Raw genomic sequence first — 21,946 nt, 5'->3', positions numbered from 1 at the left:
TTTCAGGATGAAACTGTTCACCTCAAATCATCAGACATTAGATTCTCATAAGAAGTATACAACCTAGATTCCTTGCATGTGTAGTTCACAGTAGGGTTCACGCTCCTATGAGAATCTAATGCTGTGGCTGATCTGACAGGAGGCAGAGCTCAGGCAGTATTGCTTGGTCGCCTACCACTCACCTCCTGGGTGGCCCAGTTCCTAACTGGCCCTGGGGGTTGGGAATTTCTGCTTTAAGAGAACTGATAAAGGTGTAGTGAAAGATATATATGTGTATGTGTGTGGTTTTCTGTTTTTTGTTTTATTGAGATGGTGTCTCATTCTGTCACCCAGGCTGGAGTGCAGTGGTGCCATCTCAGCTCACTGCAAGCTCTGCCTCCAGGGTTCACACCATTCTCCTGCCTCAGCCTCCCGAGTAGCTGGGACTTACAAGCACCTGTCACCACGCCCGGCTACATTTTTTGTATTTTTAGTACAGAGGGGGTTTCACCATGTTAGCCAGGATGGTCACCATCTCCTGACCTCATGATCCACCCGCCTCGACCTCCCAAAGTGCTGGGATTATAGGCGTGAGCCACCGCGCCCGGCCATATGTGTGTTTTTATATACACACACAGTCTCTCTAACACAGTCATGCGCCACATAACGATGTTTTCATCAACAACAGAGACTGTGTATGACAGTGGTCCCAAAACATTATAATACCATATTTCATTTATTTGTTCCTTTGAGGTGGAGTCTCACTCTGTCACCCAGGCTGGAGTGCAGTGGGTATGATCTTGGCTCACTGCAACCTCCTGGGTTCAAGCGGTTCTCCTGCCTCATCCTCCTGAGTAACTGGGACTACAGGCGTGTGCCACCACGACTTGCTAATTTTTGTATTTTTAGTAGAGACAGGGTTTCACCATGTTGGCCAGGCTGGTCTTGAACTCCTGACCTCAGGTGTACCACCGCCTTGGCCTCCTAAAGTGCAGGGATTACAGTTGTGAGCCGGCATGACCAGCCTTCTCAGAACGTGCTCTTACCTTTAAGTGACAAGTGATTGTATGTGTCTGCATTGTCCAATTAAGGGTAGCTGCTAGCTGCATGTGACTTTTTATCACTTGAAATATGCCTAGTCTGAATAGAGGCATGCTGTGTTACACATACGTACTATTTTCAAAGATTTAGTATGAAAAAAATGTAAATTATCTCAATAATTTATATTTACATGTTGAAATGATATACTTCAGATTTAATATGTTAAATAAGTATATTAAAATTTCACTTTTTTTTAATGCAACTAAATTACATATGTGGATCACGTTCTATTTCTGGTGGACATTTTTTTCTAACTAAAAATAAATGTTTCTGTAAATTATGGTTAAAATTGAACATTTTTGATAGTTATTTTTAAGTCTTTGATTACAACTTGACATTTAATCATTGGCATTAATATTCTATTAGATGTAAAAATGAAAATTATAAAATGAATTTTATTTTATTTTTGAGGCAGTTTCGCTTTTGTTGCCCAGGCTGGAGTACAATGGCATGATCTCGGCTCACTGCAACAACCTCCTCCTAGGTTCAAGCGATTCTCCTGCCTCAGCCTCCTAAGTAGCTGGGATTACAGGCATGTGCCACCACACCTGGCCAATTTTGTATTTTTAGTAGAGACGGGGTTTCTCCATGTTGGCCAGGCTGGTCTCAAACTCTCGATCTCAGATGATCCGCCCGCCTGTGCCTCCCAAAGTGCTGGGGTTTACAGGCGTGAGCCACTGCGCCTGGCCAAAATTATTTTAAGGTCTTGCTTTTAGACTTGTTGGCGCAAAACCATAACTAATCCATGATTTCGTGTTTCTTGGGTTGGAGCCAGTTTGCCACATCTATCATGGATCTTTGGCTTTATTCATTTTTTTTTTAATGTAACAAATATTTTTTGTTTCATGTATGCTAAGTGTGTCTTGGGAAATACTTCTCCATAATTTCAGGAGGGAACAAAAAATAATGGATCTACATGTAAATGCATTTGTGGATTTGGATGTTGGAAGGAAGTTAAGGCAGTTCTTCTCTGGCTTTTATTTTATTTTTCCTGTAAAGTAGGACATAAGGTCATCATAGCTACCACTAGTGATAGCTTCTCTGAAGAACTCCCTGAATTGAGTAAAATTAAAGGGTTCTCCATTGATGAGAATCAGTATTTATTGAGTGCTTAGTGGACACCAAGCTAAACACTGAAGAATATAAAAGAGGGCACCCTTTTTACCCTACCTTGCCCTCAGAGCTTATAATTTTGTTAGGGAAATATGACATATAACAAAAAAAGGCAGCTAAGGTATAGTAAGGGATATATGGTATATATTCAGTACTACAGGAGTTCAAAAGATGAAGTGAACTCAAATGACTAGAGATTTCTTTTAAGCTTTCTCTTTTGCTGCTTATCACAGTGGTAGCCAAGTAATCTTCCCAGAATGATCCCTTTTTAAGTACCTTCTAGCACTGTACTTGATTCTCAGAACAGTCAGTAGCAATTTAATATGAGAACTATGTAGAAATTAGCACATATTCTTCAGCGCAGAGTTCAAAACAGTAATTTTATAACTCATGAGCACTTTAAGACAGTGTTTACAAATAGGAAGTTGAGATTTCTGTGGTATGCATGACTTAAATCATGTAGCTTCTTGAATTTATTTGCTGTGCGTTTTAGGATGCAGCTGAATTAGCACCTTCTCTTTCCTGTTATTACCTCTGAATTCCTTACTTTTCAGTCTTTACTATTTGCTATATTGATGGTGAGAAGGAAAGGATTCCAGGGTGGGGTAGGTGGGTATCTGTAGTAATAAGATCAACATTATAAAAAGGTGAAGGTGAGGGAGGGAAGAGGGAGTTGTATAGGATGAAAAGTTTGAGAATGTACTTTTGAGTATTGTGGAATTGGACTGACTACTGAGGGTGTGGCAAACAAGCTGATAGAGACATTAACCCACATGCATGCATACTACAAACATATCAAAATGAAATATGCAATAAGGGCTGGGTACAGTGGCTCATGCCTGTGATCCCAGCACTTTGGGAGGCCAAGGTAGGTGGATCACTTGAGCTCAGGAGTTTGAGACCCATCCTGGGCAACATGGCAAAACCGTGTCTCCAGGAAAATACAAAAATTAGCCAGGCCTGGTGGCGTGTGCACCTGTAAACTGAGGTGAGAGAATTGCTTGAGCCAGGGAAACGGAGGTTGCAGTGAGTCAAGATCTCACCACTGCACTCCAGCCGGGTAACAGAGTGAGACCCTGTCTCAAAAATAAAACAAACAAAAGAAATATGCATTAAGAACAAAACTATAAATGTATAACTAAACTTTTAAGGAAGGAAAGAAGAGGAAAATTCATAGGTATCAGAAATCAGAGAAATCAGAACAGTAAGCGGGAGCTAGTGTTGATGTATATAGCATAGGGGACTTTTGGTCCTGCATATATTCTAAGGTGTCTGGGGTTGAATTTTATTGCACATATGGGGATAGGATATATGACCTTGGGCCTTTTCAAATTATGTCTGGAACAAAGACCCAGGCATGTGGCATAGAGCCTGAAATAACTTCCCTAATTATGCATAGAGATTAGAAAAAGTACCCACTAGTCAAAGGCTCACTCAAGAACAAAGTCAATGACAGAACAGTCTAAGAGAGAATATAAAATGTGAGTGAAATGATTGAAGAGATAAAAGACGGAAATGAAGCAATGATGTAATAGATCAGTGTGAAAAAGAAACAGTAAGACTTGGGAAAAAATTAACTTTTCAAAATTAAAAATATAATCATGGAAATTGGCAGTAGATGGGTTAAATTTCAGATTAGACAGATACTCTTGCCTTGGCTGAAAAGGAAAAGTCTAGCAATAAATGGTTAAGAATAAGCAAATCTAGGCTAGGCACAGTGGCTCACGCCTGTAATCCCAGCACTTTGGGAGGCTGAGGCAGGCGGATCACCTGAGGTCAGGAATTCGAGACCAGCCTGGCCAATGTAGTGAAACCCCGTCTCTATTAAAAATACAAAAATTAGCTGGGCGTGGTGGTGCATTCCTGTAATCCCAGCTACTCGGAAGGCTGAGGCCGGAGAATAGCCTGAACTTGGGAGGCGGAGGTTGCAGTGAGCCGAGATCACACCATTGCACTCCAACCTGGGCAACAGAGCAAGACTCATCTCAAAAAAAAAGCAGCAAATCTAAAATGTAATCCATAAAAGTAAGAAATTGAAAATAAAGGATTTAAAAAATACTAGACTGATAAAAACCAAAACAGAAAACCAAAATAGATTTGGTTTTTAAAAATATAATCATGGAAATTGGCAGTAGATTGGTTAAATTTAAGATTAGACAGATACTCTTGCCTTAGCTGAAAAGGAAAAGTCTAGCAATAAATGGTTAAGAATAAGCAAATCTAGGCCAATAAATGGTTAAGAATAAGCAAAAATAGACCAAAAATAGATTTTTAAGGCAGAAAGCATTGTTAGTGATGAAGGAAGTCGTTGCATAATGAAGATGATGAAGAAAGGCATTACATAATGAAGAATGGAATAATTCACCAGGAAGAAATAGTTATCTTGAATCTGTGTGTCCAAATGATATTGTCTCAAAGCACATAAAGCAAAAATTTGCAGACAAAAAAAAAAGACTACCTACAAATATAGTGGGAGATTTCAGCACATTTCCTTCAGAAGCCAATGAATAAACCACCACCACCCTCAACAAAAGTGAGAAAAATGAAAGCATAGAGACTGTTTGAACAACACAATTAACAAGCTATGTCTTTTAGACGTGTGTAAACTGTACTCTCAAAATTAGTGTTGATGTTCCTTTCAAGCACACATAGGACATTTACTAGTCGTATTATTAATATACAAACATTTAGAGAGTTACACATATTAAACCTCAAAGGGAGGGAGTTCCACAAATGCCTAAGCATATACTGGCTACTTTTTGTGATTCCTGCAGTACATGGAAAATTTACAAGCCGGGCACGTTGACTCACAGCTGTAATAATCTCAGCACTTTGGGAGGCCATGGTAGGAGGATCACTTGAGCTCAGGAGTTTTGAGACTAGCCTGCACAACATGGTGAGACCTTGTGTCTTAAAAAAAAAAATTCGTTTTAATTAGCCAGGTGTGGTGGTTCACATCTGTAGTTCCAGCTATTCGGGAGGCCAAGGTGGGAGGGCTGCCAGAGCCCAGAGATCCAGGCTGCAGCAAGCCATGATTGTGCCACTGTATTCCAGCCTGGGTGACAAAGTGAGACCCTGTATCTTTTTTTTTTTTTTAAGACAAAAATTTCCTTGTTTTTCCAAGTTTCATTTGAAAGTGATATTAATCAAATAATATTTAAAAGAAATAATAGTAATTGAAATACCTCTTGAACTCTGCATATGAGCCCAGGCATACTGTGTGTTTTACATATATTTAAGTTTTTAGCAGCTTTCAATTATAACATACGATTGTCACCTTTAATAGATGAGAAATTGTAGGCTTAAAAATGTTTATTTACACCCAAGGTTAGCTGACTGGAGATTTCTACTTTTAAATATTACACTTTTACAAACTCTACCCCCTTTTTATACCTTTGTTATTATGAAATATAGCTAGGTGGAGAAACCTACATAAAACACAAATACAGAGTTTGTTGAGTTATTATTAAGGTATTATCTTTGTAGTACCAACAAGTCAAGAAATAGAACTTTGCCGGCCACTAAGCCTTTTATGTTTCCCATTCTAATTATATTCTCCTCCTTCCCCACTAAAAGCATTTGTATTATAATCATTTTCTAGCTTTTTAAAAAATGCTTTGGCCTGGTGCAGTGGCTCACGCCTGTAATCTCAGCACTTTGGGAGGCCGAGGTGGGTGGATCATGAGGTGAGGAGTCTAGAGACCATCCTGGCCAACATGGTGAAACCCCGTCTCTACTAAAATACAAAAAATTAGCCAGGCATGGTGGTATGTGCCTGTAGTCCCAGCTACTCGGGAGGCTGAGACAGGGGAATGGCTTGAACCCAGGAGGTGGAGACTACAGTGAGCCGAGATCGCGCCACTGCACTGCAGCCTGGCGACAGAGCGAGACTCCATCTCAAATAATAATTTGAATACCAAAGTGTACATTCTTAATGTGTTTTGTAAAGTTTCCCTTATTTTTCTCCCACTGTTTTTGTCCGATTTATTTGTTAAGAAACTGGTAGTTTGACCTGTAGAGTTTCTTACAAGTTTGATCAGATTCAGGTTTGATGTTTTTGGCCAGACTTTATAGATAGTGGTATAGGAGATACATATACACTACTGGTTGTTTTTGTGATTTACAGACTACTGATACTCATTGGTTAAATCTGTTAACTCATTAGAGATAGCAAAATGGTGATTCTCTAATTTTATTATCTCTTCATTACTGGAATGTTTCTAAAGAGAAGCTTCCCCTCATCTAATACTTAGCTACCTGGTGATTCAATTTATGTAAGAGAGGAAGAATAAGTGTTTGCTTATTTCTTGTTATTTACCAATTTTGTTGGGGTTTTTTTTGTTTTTGTTTTTGTTTTTTCCGAGATGGAGTCTTGCTCTGTCCAGGCTGGAGTGCAGTGGCGCGATCTCGGCTCACTGCAAGCTCCGCCTCCCGGGTCCATGCCATTCTCCTGCCTCAGCCTCCCGAGTAGCTGGGACTACAGGCGCCCACTACCACGTCTGGCTAATTTTTTGTATTTTTAGTAGAGACAGGGTTTCACTGTGTTAGCCCGGATGGTCTCGATCTCCTGACCTCGTGATCTGCCCGCCTCGGCCTCCCAAAGTGCTGGGATTACAGGTGTGAGCCACTGCGTTATTTACCAGTTTTCAACATGATGGGTTTGTTTCCACTAGCATCTTTCAAATAATCTTTTTTTTTTTTTTTTAATTTTTAAAGTATTATTATGAACTCATAGACGGATGGATTGACTGACTGATTTTGAGACAGGGTCTTGCTCTGTCACCCAGGCTGGAGTGCAGATGTGTGATCACAGCTCACTGCAGCTGTGCCCTATTGAAAGCACTTTGGAGGCCAAGGTGGGAGGATCACTTGAACCCAGGAGTCTGAGACCAGCCTGGGCAATATAGTGAGACCCCATCTCTTAAAAAAAAATTTTTTTTTTTTCTCAAATAGCTGGGTGGTGGTGCACGCCTGTAGCCCCAGCGCTTGGGATGCTGAGGCAGGAGGATTTCTTGAGCCCAAGAGGTTGAGGCTGCAGTGAGCTGTGATTGGGCCGCTACACTCCAGCCTGGGTGACAGAATGAGACCCTGTCTCCCAAAAAAAAAAAAAAAAAAAAAGATGTTTATATACCAGACTACCCTCTGACACCCTTTTTACCCTACTTGGTATCTCATACCCTATACTGAGCTATTCCTCTTCATAGACACCCTCCTTGCCAAACTGCCTTCACCCTGTATGGTCTCTAACCATGTAGTTCCAGTTCCCTTGCCACTCCTCTCAGCAAGTGGACATCCTCCTCACCGTTTTTAAAAAAAAAAAGTCTTCGACGGCCGGGCAGGTGGATCACGAGGTCAGGAGATCGAGACCATCCTGGCTACCATGATGAAACCCCATGTCTACTAAAAATACAAAAAATTAGCCAGGCATTGTGGTGGGTGCCTGTCGTCCCAGCTACTTGGGAGGCTGAGGCAGGAGAATGGCGTGAACCCGGGAAGCAGAGTTTGCAGTGAGCAAAGATCACGCCACTGCACTCCAGCCTGGGCGACAGAGCGAGACTCCGTCTAAAAAAAAAAAAAAAAGTCTTCCACATTTTATAGAAATCTAACATTTCTTTCATATGGCTATCCAGTTGGTTGGAATTTCATATAAAACTTGCATCTGCTCCCTCCCAAATTTGAAGTTTTAAGAAAGTTTTCTGTATCCATAGAACTATTTTTTAAAAGGGTATAATTTTTCTTATTGCTTTTGTTTATAACAGATGATGATGTGCCTGCAGATATGGTTGCAGAAGAATCAGGTCCTGGTGCACAAAATAGTCCATACCAACTTCGTAGAAAAACTCTTTTGCCGAAAAGAACAGCGTGTCCCACAAAGAACAGTATGGAGGTAACTTTAAATGTAATTGCTTTTCTTTTTGTAATGAAAGAATTTTCAGGAAACAAACGAAAAAGGGAACGTCATCCTTTTTTAGAAGTAATGATTATGGATGATAAGAATATTTGCTTTACTAGTTTCTGTTTTGTTTTTGAAGGGCGCCTCAACTTCAACTACAGAAAACTTCGGTCATCGTGCAAAACGTGCCCGAGTGTCTGGAAAATCACAAGATCTATCAGGTATTTCCTATGGGAAAGTAAGAAATGGGATAAAATAATTTTTTAAAAAATTTTACTTGATACAAAAAATGAACATTAAATGTATTCGAGTATTACCTTTGGGATTCGGAAAGTGATTATTACAGAATAAACTTTAGAACCCTGACCGCTCCCTCTGACTTTTGTTGTTGTATAAAAATGCTTTTTATGTATTTATTTTAACCATTTCTGAGATGGCACATAATACCTAAAAGAAGGAGTACTTTTGTTAGTTCAGGATAGAGATAAATATGTGTTACCCATGAAACCCACATGCTTATAAAATGACCATTATCCAAAAAAAAAAGCTATTCATTAGATAAAATGAAAACTGTGTTCTTTAAATAATGAGAAAGTTACTGCTCGAATGATAGTTTATATGTTAATCTCTTCATAGCAGCACCTGCTGAACAGTATCTTCAGGAGAAACTGCCAGATGAAGTGGTTCTAAAAATCTTCTCTTACTTGCTGGAACAGGATCTTTGTAGAGCAGCTTGTGTATGTAAACGCTTCAGTGAACTTGCTAATGATCCAATTTTGTGGTAAGTAAAAACCTATTCCTTATTAACTTGAGATATATTATTTGTTGCCCAAAATGCTAAACATGGTAGGAAAGTCGGAGTGGTGAGTTGGTAGTTACAATTAGTTGGAACAAAATTAAAATGCTTATCAATTCCAAGTTACAAATGGGGGCTGTCAGTCCAGGTGGTATTTATAAAATCAGTAAATGAAGTATTTTTGCTGCTATTTATCAGTTAATAGCAACTGAGTGATTATGGGGAATGTTTTTCTTTTAATAGCTTTTTAGAAACAGAACTTAGTGTAATTTAAAATAGCTAATGAATTTTAAATCTGATAGATTAGAATGTAGGTTTTATACATCACTTTTGGAAAACGGTTGTATTCATGAATCTTTAATTCATGCCCTTTGACCCAGTAATTCTACTTCTGAAAATGTTTTTTTGCCTTATGTACAAATTTTTCATAACAGGCTAGTTAATGAGAAAAATTATAAATAATCTAAATATCCAGATATAAGGGAATGAACTAAGTAAACTTTGTAATGTGTACTTGGAGAGTTGTGATATAACCACTAATAGTAATTTTTACAAAGAGATTTTCATTTGTTTTTCGAGAGACAGGGTCTTGCTCTGTCACAGAGGCTGGAGTGCAGTGGCGCGATCACAGCTCACTGCAGCCTCAACTTTCTGGGCTCAAGCCATTCTCCCACCTCAGCCTCCTGAATAGCTGGGACTACAGGCATGTGTCACCATGCCCGGCTAATTTTTTTTTTTTTTGGAGACACAGAGTCTCACTCTATTACTCAATCTGATCTTGAACTCTTAGGGTCAAGTGATCCTTCTACCTCAGCCGCCCAAAGTGCTGGGATTACAGGCATGAGCCACCACACCCAGCCCAAGTTTTTAATAACGTGGAAAAATGCGTTATAAAAAGTCAAAAGAGGCCAGGTGTGGTGGCTTCTGCCTGTGGTCCCAGCTACTCCAGAGGCTGAGGCAGGAGGATCGTTAGCCCAGGAAGTCAAGGCTGCATAGAGCCGTGATCGTGCCACTGCACTCCAGCCTGGACGACAGTGGGAGACCCTGTTTTTTAAAGAAAAGAACAGAGTACAAAATTGAATATGCTATATAATCACAACTATAATAAATGATCTGTAGATAAAATGAGTGGAAGGAAATATGGCAGGCTGTTAATAGTTAATATATTGAAACTATAGTTCTTTACACTTTTGTTTTACAACAGTTATATGTATTGCTTTTATGATGCACAAAAGGCGCACCATATATATATATATGTGTATATATATATATATATATATATATATATATGTTTTTGTTTTTGACGGAGTTTCGCTCTTGTTGCCCAGGCTGGAGTACAGTGGCGCGATCTTGGCTCGATGCAAGCTCTGCCTCCTGGGTTCAAGCAATTCTCCTGCCTCAGCCTCCTGAGTAGCTGGAATTACAGACGCCTGCCACCATGCTCGGCTAATTTTTGTATTTTTAGTAGAAGCAGGGTTTCACTATGTTGGCTAGGCTGGTCTTGAACTCCTGACCTCAGGTGATCCTCCTGCCTCGGCCTCCCAAAGTGCTGGGATTACAGGCATGAGCCAGTGCGCCTGGCCCACACCTTACATTTAAGAGAAAAATTACAAAGGAGAAATGAAAATGAAGAGTAGCAGAACAAAACAGCATTGCTCACTGTACCAAAAATGATAATAGTTAACCATTACTCCAGTTTGAAGATTTGATGGTTCTTGATAGGATATAAATGGGTTGAAGATATAGGACAAATTAAGTTCAAAGTATTTTACTGAAACTTATCTTTTTGGCCAGTCGAAGTGGCTCATGCCTATAATCCTAGCACTTTGGGGATTGAAGTGGGAAGATTACTTGAGCCCAGGAGTTTGAGACCATCCTGGGCAACATACTGGGACCTCATTTCTACCCAAAAAAAATGAAAAAATAAGGCAAGAGGATCACTTGAACCTCAGAGATCAAGGCTGCAGTGAGCCATGATCACGCCTCTGCACTCCAGTGTGGGCAACAGGAGTGAAATCCTGTCTCAAAAAGAAAAAGAAAATTATCTTTTTAAGTGATAATCATGATGTTTTTACAGTAAGAATAACTTTTTTTCCCCTTCCTGAGTGAACAGTTTGTAAGGAAATTGAAACTTTTTGTTCTTTTGTGTGGACTAATTTTCATACACAGTTACATTGTGAAAATTTTCACAGGAAAACTAATTTTCAGCCAGGCATGGTGGCTCACGCCTGTAATCCCAGCACTTTGGGAGGCTGAGGGGTGGGTAAATCACTTGAGCTCCAGAGTTTGAGACCAGCCTGGGTGACATGTGCCTATAGTCCCAGCTCCTTGGGAGACAGAGGTGGGAGGATCGTTTGAGCCTGGGAGGCAGAGGTTGCAGTGAGCTGAGATCGTGCCACTGCACTCCAGCCTGGGTAACAGAACTAGACAATGTCTCAAAGGAAAAAAAAGGAAAAGAAACTAATTTCCATATGCAACTACACTGAAAATTTTCAATGTGAAAAATACGTTTTCACATTTTAAATCCTGTTTTTAGCTGGGCATGGTGACGCATGCCCATAATCTCAACTACTTCAGGAGGCTGAGGCTGAAGAATCGCTTGAACCTGGGAGAGGGAGGTTGCAGTGAGCCAAGATCGTGCCACTGCACTCTAGCCTGGATGACAGTGAGACTCCATCTCAAAAAAGAAAAATCCTGTGTTTTAATATTCATTTTTGTCTATTCTTATTTTCTTACTCAAGTTTTTGAGGCCTCAAATAATTGTTATAGTTGTTCGAAACTGTATTAATCTAAAGGACATTTTATCAAGAAAATTTTAATTCCTTTCTCTGTTCAGGAAACGATTATATATGGAAGTATTTGAATATACTCGCCCTATGATGCATCCTGAACCTGGTAAATTCTACCAGATTAATCCAGAAGAGTATGAACATCCAAATCCCTGGAAAGAGAGTTTCCAGCAGTTGGTATGAAATATAAATAGAATATATTGGTTTATATTACACATTTGTAAATAACTTTCTTTTAAGAAATAAGTTTAGGCAGGGCATGGTGGCTCACACCTGTAATCCTAGCACCTTGAGAGGCCGAGGTAGGCAGATTACCTGAGGTCAGGAGTTCGAGACCAGCTTGGCCAACATGGCGAAACCCCATCTCTTCTAAAAATACAAAAATTAGCCGGATGTGGTAGCTCACGTCTGTAATCCCAGCTACTCGGGAGGCTAAGGCAGGAGAATCGCTTGAACCCGGGAGGCAGAGTTGCAGAGAGCTGAGATCGCACCGCTGCACTCCAGCCTGGGCGACAGAGTGACACTCTGTCTCAGGGGAAAAAAAAAGTTGAGTAGGTTTTAAAGGTAAACCAATGAACATTTATCAACCAACAGAATATTCAACAATTCTTTTCACTACTGACATATCCGTTAATAAGTTAGTGACAGTAAGCATTAGTAGCCTGTGAGCAGTTGTGATTTCAGTGAGTATTTAAATTATTAGTGTTCGGTAGTTGTTTTAAACTTCCACATTTAGCTTAATTGATATATGGTCCTTCATGAATGAGTCTCAGCCAGAGATGATTTTGCTTTCTGTGGGGCATTTGGCAATGTTGGGAGACATTTTTTGATCGTCACAATGGGAGGAGAGCGTGCTGCTGATATTTGGCTGGGTAGATGCCAGGGATTACCTCTAAACATCCTACAATGCACAGGATGTTTACCTCTAAACATCCTACAATGCCCCATAACAAATAATTAACTGACCCAAAATATCAGTAATGCTGAGATTGAGAAACCCTGTTTTTTGTTTCTGGATATTACTGGATCATAATTTGTTTTAGATTTTACATTGTACTCTACGACACAAAATTATTTGGAATAACTGAGAATTATTTTTGATTTTTAATAAAAGTTGTTCATGCAGTTGTACATTAATTTAAATATAAGGTTTATGTTAGTAGTCATTGGTTTTGCTTTGTTTTTGACATTTTAGTATAAAGGTGCACATGTAAAGCCAGGATTTGCTGAACATTTCTACAGTAACCCTGCAAGATATAAAGGAAGAGAAAATATGTTGGTATGTTTGATTTTTATTTTTATGACTTAAAATGGTAATCTTTCAGTTCTGTACTGACACATTTATTTTTTTCTAGTATTATGATACTATTGAAGATGCCCTTGGTGGGGTACAAGAGGCTCATTTTGATGGACTTATCTTTGTTCATTCTGGAATATATACTGATGAATGGATATATATTGAATCTCCAATCACCATGATTGGTGCAGGTATTTTGAAGTGCATTGTCATTAAAATTTTAATATTTTACTCATTTATGTGATAGGATTTTAAAAATGCTAGTGACTTAAAATCCAGTTGAACCTTTATAATATCCTGCTGGTAAAGTAGGAATGAAGATATCACACATATTTTAAGTGAAGGAAATGAAAACATAAGAGTTCAGAAATTATAGCTGTATATAAATTTCTTTCTTCACCTCCCTCCCCTGCCCCCCCCCCTTTTTTTTTTTTTGATACAGAGTCTAGCTGTGTCACCCAGACTAGAGTGCAGTGGCACAACCTCAGTTCACTGCAACCTCTGCCTCCTGGGTTCAAGCAATTCTTATGCCTCAGCCTCTCAAGTAGCTGGGATTATAGGCGTACACCACCATGCCTGGATAATTTTTGTATTTTTAGCAGAGACAGGGTTTCACCATGTTGGCCAGACTGGTCTCAAACTCCTGGCCTCAAGTGATCTGCCCACCTGGGTCTCCCGAAGTGCTGAGATAACAGGCATGAGCCACTGTGCCTGGCCATATATGTTTCCTGATGTTAGTACTTTCTCCAGTTGCCTTCAGTTGTTCATTAAACAAAAAAAATAGTTTTTTCATCTTTTATTTGAAAATTAAAGATGTGGCTGGGTGCGGTGGCTCACACCTGTAATCCCAGCACTTTGGGAGGCTGAGGTGGGTGGACCACTTGAGGTCAGGAGTTGAAGACTGGCCTGGCCAACATGGTGAAACCCCATCTCTACTAAAAATACAAAAAAATTAGCCAGGTGTGGTGGTGTGCACCTATAATCCCAGCTACTCTGGAGGCTGAGGCAGGAGAATTACAAAGAAAGATGCTAATATTTTTATTGCTATGTTTTTAAAGGAACTGAAATACAATTTTTAAATACTTTTGTACTATTTCAAAGCTATTTATGGTCAAGTTTCTAAGAATAAATGTAATATCTGTCGAACACTGAGTCATTTGAAGATTTGTGTTTTTTTATTTTTGAGGATACAGTACATAGAACATTTTAAGATAGCTACTAATTATTATTTGCTAGTGAAATTTGCATTTACAGCCTCTTTTGCTTTCTTCCTCTGTCTCCTCATGAAGATGGGGAGGACAGAGTAGAGCAAATTTTTGTCTGGTGATTTTATTACTTTCTAAATAGAGGCCACTGTTGGAAATAAATTTAAATAGAGGTCTCTTCTCTTCTTGAGCTTCTGTTTCCAGTGCTGCTGCTAGAAACAGAATGGTTTCCACAAGAAACCATTTTTTGTTTTTGTTTCCACAAGAAACCATTTTTTAATATGTCATTGCATTTTATATTCGTAGTATTTATAGTTAAATGTTATTAGAAGTATTACTGTGCATGGATTTGAATATAGCAAAGGCTGATGATGAAACATAGTTAACTGATAGTGAATATTAGTCGTACTACTCAGTACTAATGTTTTTAGTAAGTTCTCCCTCCATAAAGATACCCATCTGTTGAAATCGAATAAAGGTAATATGCTTAAAATATCTTCTCCACAGCACCTGGGAAAGTGGCAGACAAAGTTATAATTGAAAACACTAGAGATTCAACCTTCGTTTTTATGGAAGGCTCTGAAGATGCTTATGTTGGATATATGACAATAAGGGTAAGAAATGTTAAGATTTAAAATACACGTTGAAATCATAAAGGCAGTAATTGTTTATTTCAAAAAAAAATGTTTACTTTTCAGTTTAACCCTGATGACAAATCTGCACAACACCACAATGCACACCACTGCTTAGAGATTACGGTAAATTGTAGCCCTATTATTGATCACTGTATCATCCGAAGTACATGTACAGGTTAGTGTTTTCTTTATCTTTCACAATAAAATTTGGAGTCACTGTATTGTTGCCCAGTAGGTATTTAAATAAATAAATAATTTTTCTACAGTTGGTTCTGCAGTATGTGTTAGTGGTCAAGGAGCATGTCCCACTATCAAGCACTGTAACATCAGCGACTGTGAAAATGTTGGACTGTATATAACAGATCATGCACAGGTATTTTTCAATTTTGTGGGGTTTTTAAAAAAAAATTTTTTAAAAGCTCTATTGACGTTTGTTTCTGATTACTTGTTGTAGGGAATATATGAGGATAATGAAATTTCCAATAATGCATTAGCTGGGATTTGGGTTAAAAATCATGGAAACCCAATTATTAGACGGAATCATATTCATCATGGACGTGATGTTGGTGTGTTCACATTTGATCATGGCATGGTAAGAACACTTATTTTTAATAGAAAAACCGACTTCTGCATCCGTTAAATTTCAAGTATGTTTCAGCATTATTTTCTCATCACCAAATTATCTGAATTGAGGCGTATAGGTTTAAAAGCAATTTCAGCATTATATTTTAAAATCAATATGCAACATTTACTCTGTAAATTTATGCATCAAACATATCCATGTAGAGGTGGTAGCGTTCTTAGGCAATATATGTGATCTTTGAGGGGAGTAAGGTATAACCCGTTAGTTCTCAAATGTGTGTGCATAAAAGTCACCCAAAAGCTTTCTGTTTTAATGAAAATTCCTGTATCCTCAGATTTAATAAATCAAAATTTCCAAGGATGGGGCCTAGAATATGTATTTTTAATAAGCACCATAAGTGAATCTAACACAGTTTGTAGGGTATACTTTGAGATACAATGGTTTCATTGTTATTTTGCTTTTCATTTAATTCCTTTTGAAAATTTTTAAACTGGCAGAACTTTAATAGGAGATATAATGATAAAATATCAGTTTTAAAAACGTTATGCAGCAGTTTCATTAGGCATCCTTGTGGAGTATACTGTGTTTTAAATATTACTATATAGTTTTACATAATTTTCTAGAGACATGACTTTTTGAGCTTGAGATCACCATTTCAAAATAATGTTTTGAATGTCTATTCAGATTTTTTTTTTATTTAATGTCAAATTTTCCTTGAGGTAATTGTCAAGTCCTAATACAGCATTAGTAAAATTTTCTGTTGAGGAGGCCGAGATGGGAGAGAGGGTCGTAACATTGTGGCAAATAGGATTATGGTGAGGTTTTGTTGCCTATTATACAACATTAAGCAATCCTAGGAATGTTGGATTCATATATACAAATTTTCAATGACAAAGAAAATTTTTTATTTTCATTGTTTGTTCTTTTTGGTTTTTTTGAGACGGAGTTTCACCCTTGTTGCCCAGGCTAGAGTGCAGTGTTGTGATCTCAGCTCATTGCAACCTCCACCTCCTGGTTCAAGCAATTCTCCTCTCTCAGCCTCCCAAGTAGCTGGGATTACAGGCATGCACCACCACATCTGCCTAATTTTGTATTTTTAGTAGAAACAGGGTTTCACCATGTTGGTCAGGCTGATCTTGAACCCCTGGCCTGAAGTGATTCACCTGCCTCAGCCTCCCAAAGTCCTGGGATTACAGGCATGAGCTGCCGCATCTGGCCAATGCAGAATTCTTTATTGAAATAAACTAGACCATGGCTGGGTGCAGTGGTTCACACCTGTGATCCCAGCACTTTGGGAGGACAAGGCAGTTGGATCGCTTGGGCTCAGGAGTTCAAAACCAGCCTGGACAACATGGTGAAACTCCTTCTCTACAAAAAAATACAAAAATCTGGGCATGGTAGCTCACACCTGTAGTCCCAGCTACTTGGGGGGCTGAGACTGGAGGATCGCTTGAGCCCAGGAGGCAGAGGTTGCAGTGAGCCAAGATGTTAAGATGTGTGCCATTGCATGGAATTTCAGGCGTGAGCCACCACGCTTGGCCAAGTTCGTCATTTTTGAAAGACCTCTGGTGATGGATGGTCCCTTATTAAAATTCACCATAGTAAGTTACTCCTCATCGCACACATGCTCCTATACCATTTTAAAGAATAGATTTGGGCTTGTAAATATTACAGCATTTTTAAAAATAAGTCTAGGCAATGCTATAGGTAGATATTTCCATTAAGGATTAATGAGATTTATAAATTTTAAGATTTATAAAGTATTTCAACCTATCCCCACCCCATCATTTTTATTTTTATTTTGCAAAGGTTTAAAACATTTGCATTCCTACAGTTATTGGTCTATATTTATTCTGTATTTATTTATCATTTGTTATTTTATCATGGTTTCTCCATGCTTGAATTTTAAAATTTTGACTCATTCTTGGTATGGCTAGGTTTTGTCATCCAGTCTTTTTTTTTTTTTTTTTTTTTAAAGAAAGGCTTATGGATATTATAGCTTGAATTCTTGCCATGTGAGAATCACTATCCATTGCGTTTTAACTTAGCTGAGTTTATTTCTTTCCCTCACGATTCTGTAGACATTTTTCTATTCTAGCATTGAGCATGGCTGAGAACTCTGAGATCACACTGGGTTTTATTCTTTCTTCTTTGCTTGAAAGATTGCTCTTCTACCTCAGTATCCATATTTTGGCTTTTGTTGATGTCGTATTGTTTTACTATTTTTCTGTTCCATATGTTCCTTTCTTTAGAAACTTAGCTATCTTTCTTGTTATTTATATTGCTATGTTCTGTTCTGTTTAGTGTTGTGTGAGTTCCTCAAATCCGTGTTCCTTATCACGTCTCTGTTGTTTGTTTTTCTGTTGTTATTTTGGTTCCAGTGTGGGTCTTGCCTTTAATTTTTACATTTTTTAATGAAATTTTTCTAACATACACCAAAGTAGAGAGAATAATATAATGACTCTCCAGGTACCTATTGTCTGCCTTCAACAACTATCATTTCATGGCCAGTTTTGTTTAATCTATACCTCATGTGTCTTACAACCTTCTTTACACTCTGGTTTATTTTGAAGTAAATACCAGACTTCATCATCTCTTGTAAATATTTTACCATATGTCTTTCAAAGATGGGTGGTTTTTTTTTTCTTTCCCATAACCATAATGCTAATTCACTCCTCAATAATTAGGAATAATTCCTTAATATCATCAAATTTTGTGTTAATGTTCACAGTTCTCCAGTTGTTTTTTTGTTTGTTTAATATTCAATTCAATGCAGAGTTGTTACTTTTGTAAAATAAGATTAAAATGTCATAGCAGGCCAGGCGTGGTGGCTCATGCCTGTAATCCCAGCGCTTTGGGAGGCTGAGCAGGTGGATCACCTGAGGTCAGGAATTCAAGAACAGCCTGGCCAATATGGTGAAACCCTGTGTCTACTAAAAATACATGAATTAGCCAAGCGTGTTGGTGCATGTCTCTAGTCCCAGCTACTCAAGAGGCTAAGGCAAGAGAATCACTTGAATCCAGGAGGCAGAGGTTGCAGTGAGCCGAGATCGCACCACTGCACTCCAGCCTGGGTGACAGAGCAAGACTCTGTCTCAAAAAATGAATGAATGAATGAATGAATGAATGAAGTGTCATAGCAGTGCCAAATGGCTATAAAATTTTTTGAGGCTGGGTGCGGTGGGTCACGCCTGTAATCCTAACGCTTTGGGAGGACAAGGTAGGCAGATCACTTCAGCCCAGGAATTCAAGACCAGCTTGGCTAACACAGTGAAACACTGCCTCGTGGTGGCCTGTGCCTGTAATCCCAGCTTCTCGGGAGGTTGAGGTATGAGAATCACTTGAAGTGGGGAGGTGGGAGGCAGAGGTTGCAGTGAGCCAACATCATGCCACTGCACTCCACCCTGGGCGACAGAGGAGTGAGACTCTGTTCAAAAAATAAAAAAATACATGGCATATTCATGCCATTGTATTTCATCACTTTAGAAGATAATAATAAGCTAAGCTTATTATAGCCTTTAGTTACTTGGGGAAAACTATACTTCACTGAAAGTCTAAGGTACTAACATTGGTTAGCTCACAGCACCCTCCTCTTACACAGATTTCACAGTATTTGGTAAGTGTTTTTATAGATTAGAGTTGTGGAAGTTTATTTCAATGAAGATAGCATTTTTCTCTTTTTTTAATCTGGAGAGTTTCTTGTGAAACTCTTGAATGCCTTTTATTTTGTCTTTTTTTTTTTGAGACAGAGTCTCACTCTGTCGCCCAGGCTGGTGTGCAGTGGTGCAATCGTGGCTCACTATAACCTCCACCTTCCAGGCTTCAGGCAATTCTCATGCCTCAGTCTCCCGAGTAGGTGGGATTACAGATGCCTGCCACCACGCACAGCTAACTTTTGTGTTTTTAGTAGAGACGGGGTTTCACCATGTTGGCCAAGATGGTCTAGAACTCCTGACCTCAAGAGATCCACCGTGCCTGGCCTACTTTGTCATATTTAATAAAGAATGTTTTACTTCAAAAAATTTATACATGTTGGAACTTTTGTGGTTTGCATTAAAAGACAAAGCCGAGGCTGGGCACAGTGGCTCACACCTGTAATGCCAGCACTTTGGGAGGTCGAGGCAGGAGGATGCATGAGCCCAAGAGTTTGAGACAGACCCTGTCTCTACTAAAGAAATGTTACAAAAATTGGCTGGGCATGGTGGCACACACCTATAGTCCTAGCTACTTGGAAGGTTGAGGCAAGAGGATTGATTGAGCCCAGGAGTTCAAGGTTGTAATGAGCTGTGATTGCTCCAGCTTGGGTGACAGGGAGATTCCTGTCTTCTTAAAAAAAATTTTTCGGCCGGACTTGGTAGCTCTGTAATCCCAGCGCTTTGGGAGGCCGAGGCAGGTGGATCACTTGAGGCCAGGAGTTCGAGACTAGCCTGGCCAAAATGGCAAAACCCCATCTCTACTAAAAATACAAAAATTAGCTGGGTATGGTGGCACCCGCCTGTGATCCCAGCTACTTTGGAGGCTGAGGCATGAGAATTGCTTGAACCTGGGATTTGGAGGTTGCAGTGAGCCAATATCACACCACTGCACTCCAGCCTGGGAGACAGTGAAACGCCACCTCAAAAAAAAAAAAAAATTCTAATTTCTTACAGTTCTGTATTATTGAATTATTTTGCACTAGAGGTATCTCTTAACAAAATGGTTGCATTTTATTAAAATACATCTTGAAGCAGGCCCAGCTCAGTGGCTCATGCCTATTATCCCAGCACTTCAGGAAGCCGAGGGAAGCAGATCACTTGAGGTCAGGAATTCCAGACCAGCCTGGCCAACATAGTGAAACCCCATCTCTACTAAAAATACAAACATTAGCTGGGCGTGGTGGCTCACACCTGAAGTCCCAGCTCCTCGGGAGACTGAGGCAGGAGAATCACTTGAACCCAGGAGGCACAGGTTGCAGTGAGCCAAGATTGCACCACTGCACTCTAGCCTGGGTGACAGAGAGAGACTCCGTCCCCACCCACCCCCCCAAAAAAATAAAAAAATCTTGAAACAAAATTACATTAACTGAATCCATAATAAAGATAAGTTTCCTTGCAAAATTATAAAACTATAAGTCAATCAATCTTTGTCATTTCTAAAGGTGGTAAAATCATAGTTGTGGCAATGTAGAGGCTTCTCATTTTAAGGTCATTGAGAAAAGATAACTTTTTGCTGCTTTGTTTTCTTAAAAGTTACTCTGAAACAAAAGATACAGATTATAAACTCCATATTTGATAGAATTAGGTGACATTTTTAATCCTTAACCTAAATTATTAATACAATGTGGTAAATGACTGCATGCCTGTAACCAGGGCAGCCAACCAGATTGGAGCAGGTTAAAGGTCTAGTAAAGCTGTTCAGGAAGATAAATTGGTAAGCCTAATATAAATGTAAATGTTTTAAGAGGTGATTTACAGGAGGTGATGCAGGAGAATTGCTTGAACTCGGGAGGCATAGGTTGCAGTGAGCTAAGAGTGGGCCACTGCACTCCATCCTGGGCAACAGAGTGAGACTCTGTCTCAAGAAAATAAAAAGAGAAGTGATTTGGACAACTGGCAGCAAGTTTAGGATAGCTAGAAAGCTAAGCAAAGGAGAAAAAAAAACCTAAAAAATTGTGCAGCAAAGAATATCTAGTCATATTTTATGGCTCAACTCTGAATAGCACACTAATCTAACCAAAATTAAGGTACAGCTACACTCAAAGGATACAGTGTGTGAGTATATATTGTGGGGGATAGAGAGGTAGGAGAGCTAAATTCTACTCTCCATAATAGAAGTCAGTGGATAATACCTAAAACTGGGAAGTCAAGATTTGGTAACACAGTGTGTTACTTAATAAGATAGAGGTGAATCAAAAGAATCAGCTAAAAGAATTAAAAGTGGGGGCCTCTGGATAAAGGAAATGAGGGAGAGGGCTGCTATTTGCCTTAAAAAACTTGTGCATCTAGTTGAGTCTCTTAACTATGAAAAATCAAAACCTAAAGAAAACAAAAAGATTATCCCTTGCATTTGAATACTGTTTAGTCAGTGTATATCAATTTTTTTTTTTTTTTTTTGTTTTTTTTGCTGGATCACTGCACTCAGAGATAACCACATTTTGCTTGCAGCGCTGTAAAAGTTTACCACTCAGATTTGTCAGCCTGGCATGGTGGCTCACACCTGTAATCCCAGCACTTTGAGAGGCCAAGGTGGGAGGATTGCTTGAGGCTGAAAGTTTGAGACCAGCCTGGGCAACATGATGAAACTCCATCTCTACTAAAAACACAAAAATTGACCAGGCTTGGTGCCATGCACCTGTGGTCTTATCTGCTTGGGAGGTTGAGTGGGGAGGATCGTTTGAGCCCAGGAGGTTAAGGCTTCAGTGAGTGATTGCACCCTTGCACTCCAACCCAGGCAACAAAGTGAGAACCTGTGTCTAAAAAACAAAAAAACAAACAAACAAAAAAATCCACCAGATGTGTCATTCAACTCCTGGCAGAGAGAAACTAAGAGTTAAACTAATTGTGCTCCCTCCTCTCC

The 21,946-nt window shown here is 39.2% G+C and overlaps 1 protein-coding gene across 3 annotated transcripts in view; it reads left to right on the top strand.

The window, feature by feature from the left end:
- Nucleotides 1–21,946, top strand: part of LOC105464989 (F-box protein 11) — a 101,088-nt gene that overhangs the window by 60,977 nt on the left and 18,165 nt on the right. For 2 of the 3 annotated variants that reach the window (XM_011713159.3, XM_071076665.1), the window contains exons 2-11: nt 7,953–8,080; nt 8,226–8,307; nt 8,723–8,867; nt 11,719–11,848; nt 12,867–12,950; nt 13,027–13,159; nt 14,681–14,787; nt 14,872–14,983; nt 15,075–15,181; nt 15,263–15,400. In XM_011713159.3, coding sequence (XP_011711461.2) covers nt 7,953–8,080; nt 8,226–8,307; nt 8,723–8,867; nt 11,719–11,848; nt 12,867–12,950; nt 13,027–13,159; nt 14,681–14,787; nt 14,872–14,983; nt 15,075–15,181; nt 15,263–15,400 — 1,166 coding nt within the window. The remainder of the gene's footprint in view (nt 1–7,952; nt 8,081–8,225; nt 8,308–8,722; nt 8,868–11,718; nt 11,849–12,866; nt 12,951–13,026; nt 13,160–14,680; nt 14,788–14,871; nt 14,984–15,074; nt 15,182–15,262; nt 15,401–21,946) is intronic. The other variant, XM_071076664.1, reaches the window with a different exon arrangement.

The sequence above is a fragment of the Macaca nemestrina genome, chromosome 13, assembly GCF_043159975.1.
Source record: "Macaca nemestrina isolate mMacNem1 chromosome 13, mMacNem.hap1, whole genome shotgun sequence".
NCBI lineage: Eukaryota > Metazoa > Chordata > Mammalia > Primates > Cercopithecidae > Macaca > Macaca nemestrina.
The sequence above is the reverse complement of the archived record's forward strand: the minus strand, read 5'-3'. Positions and strand labels throughout refer to the sequence as shown.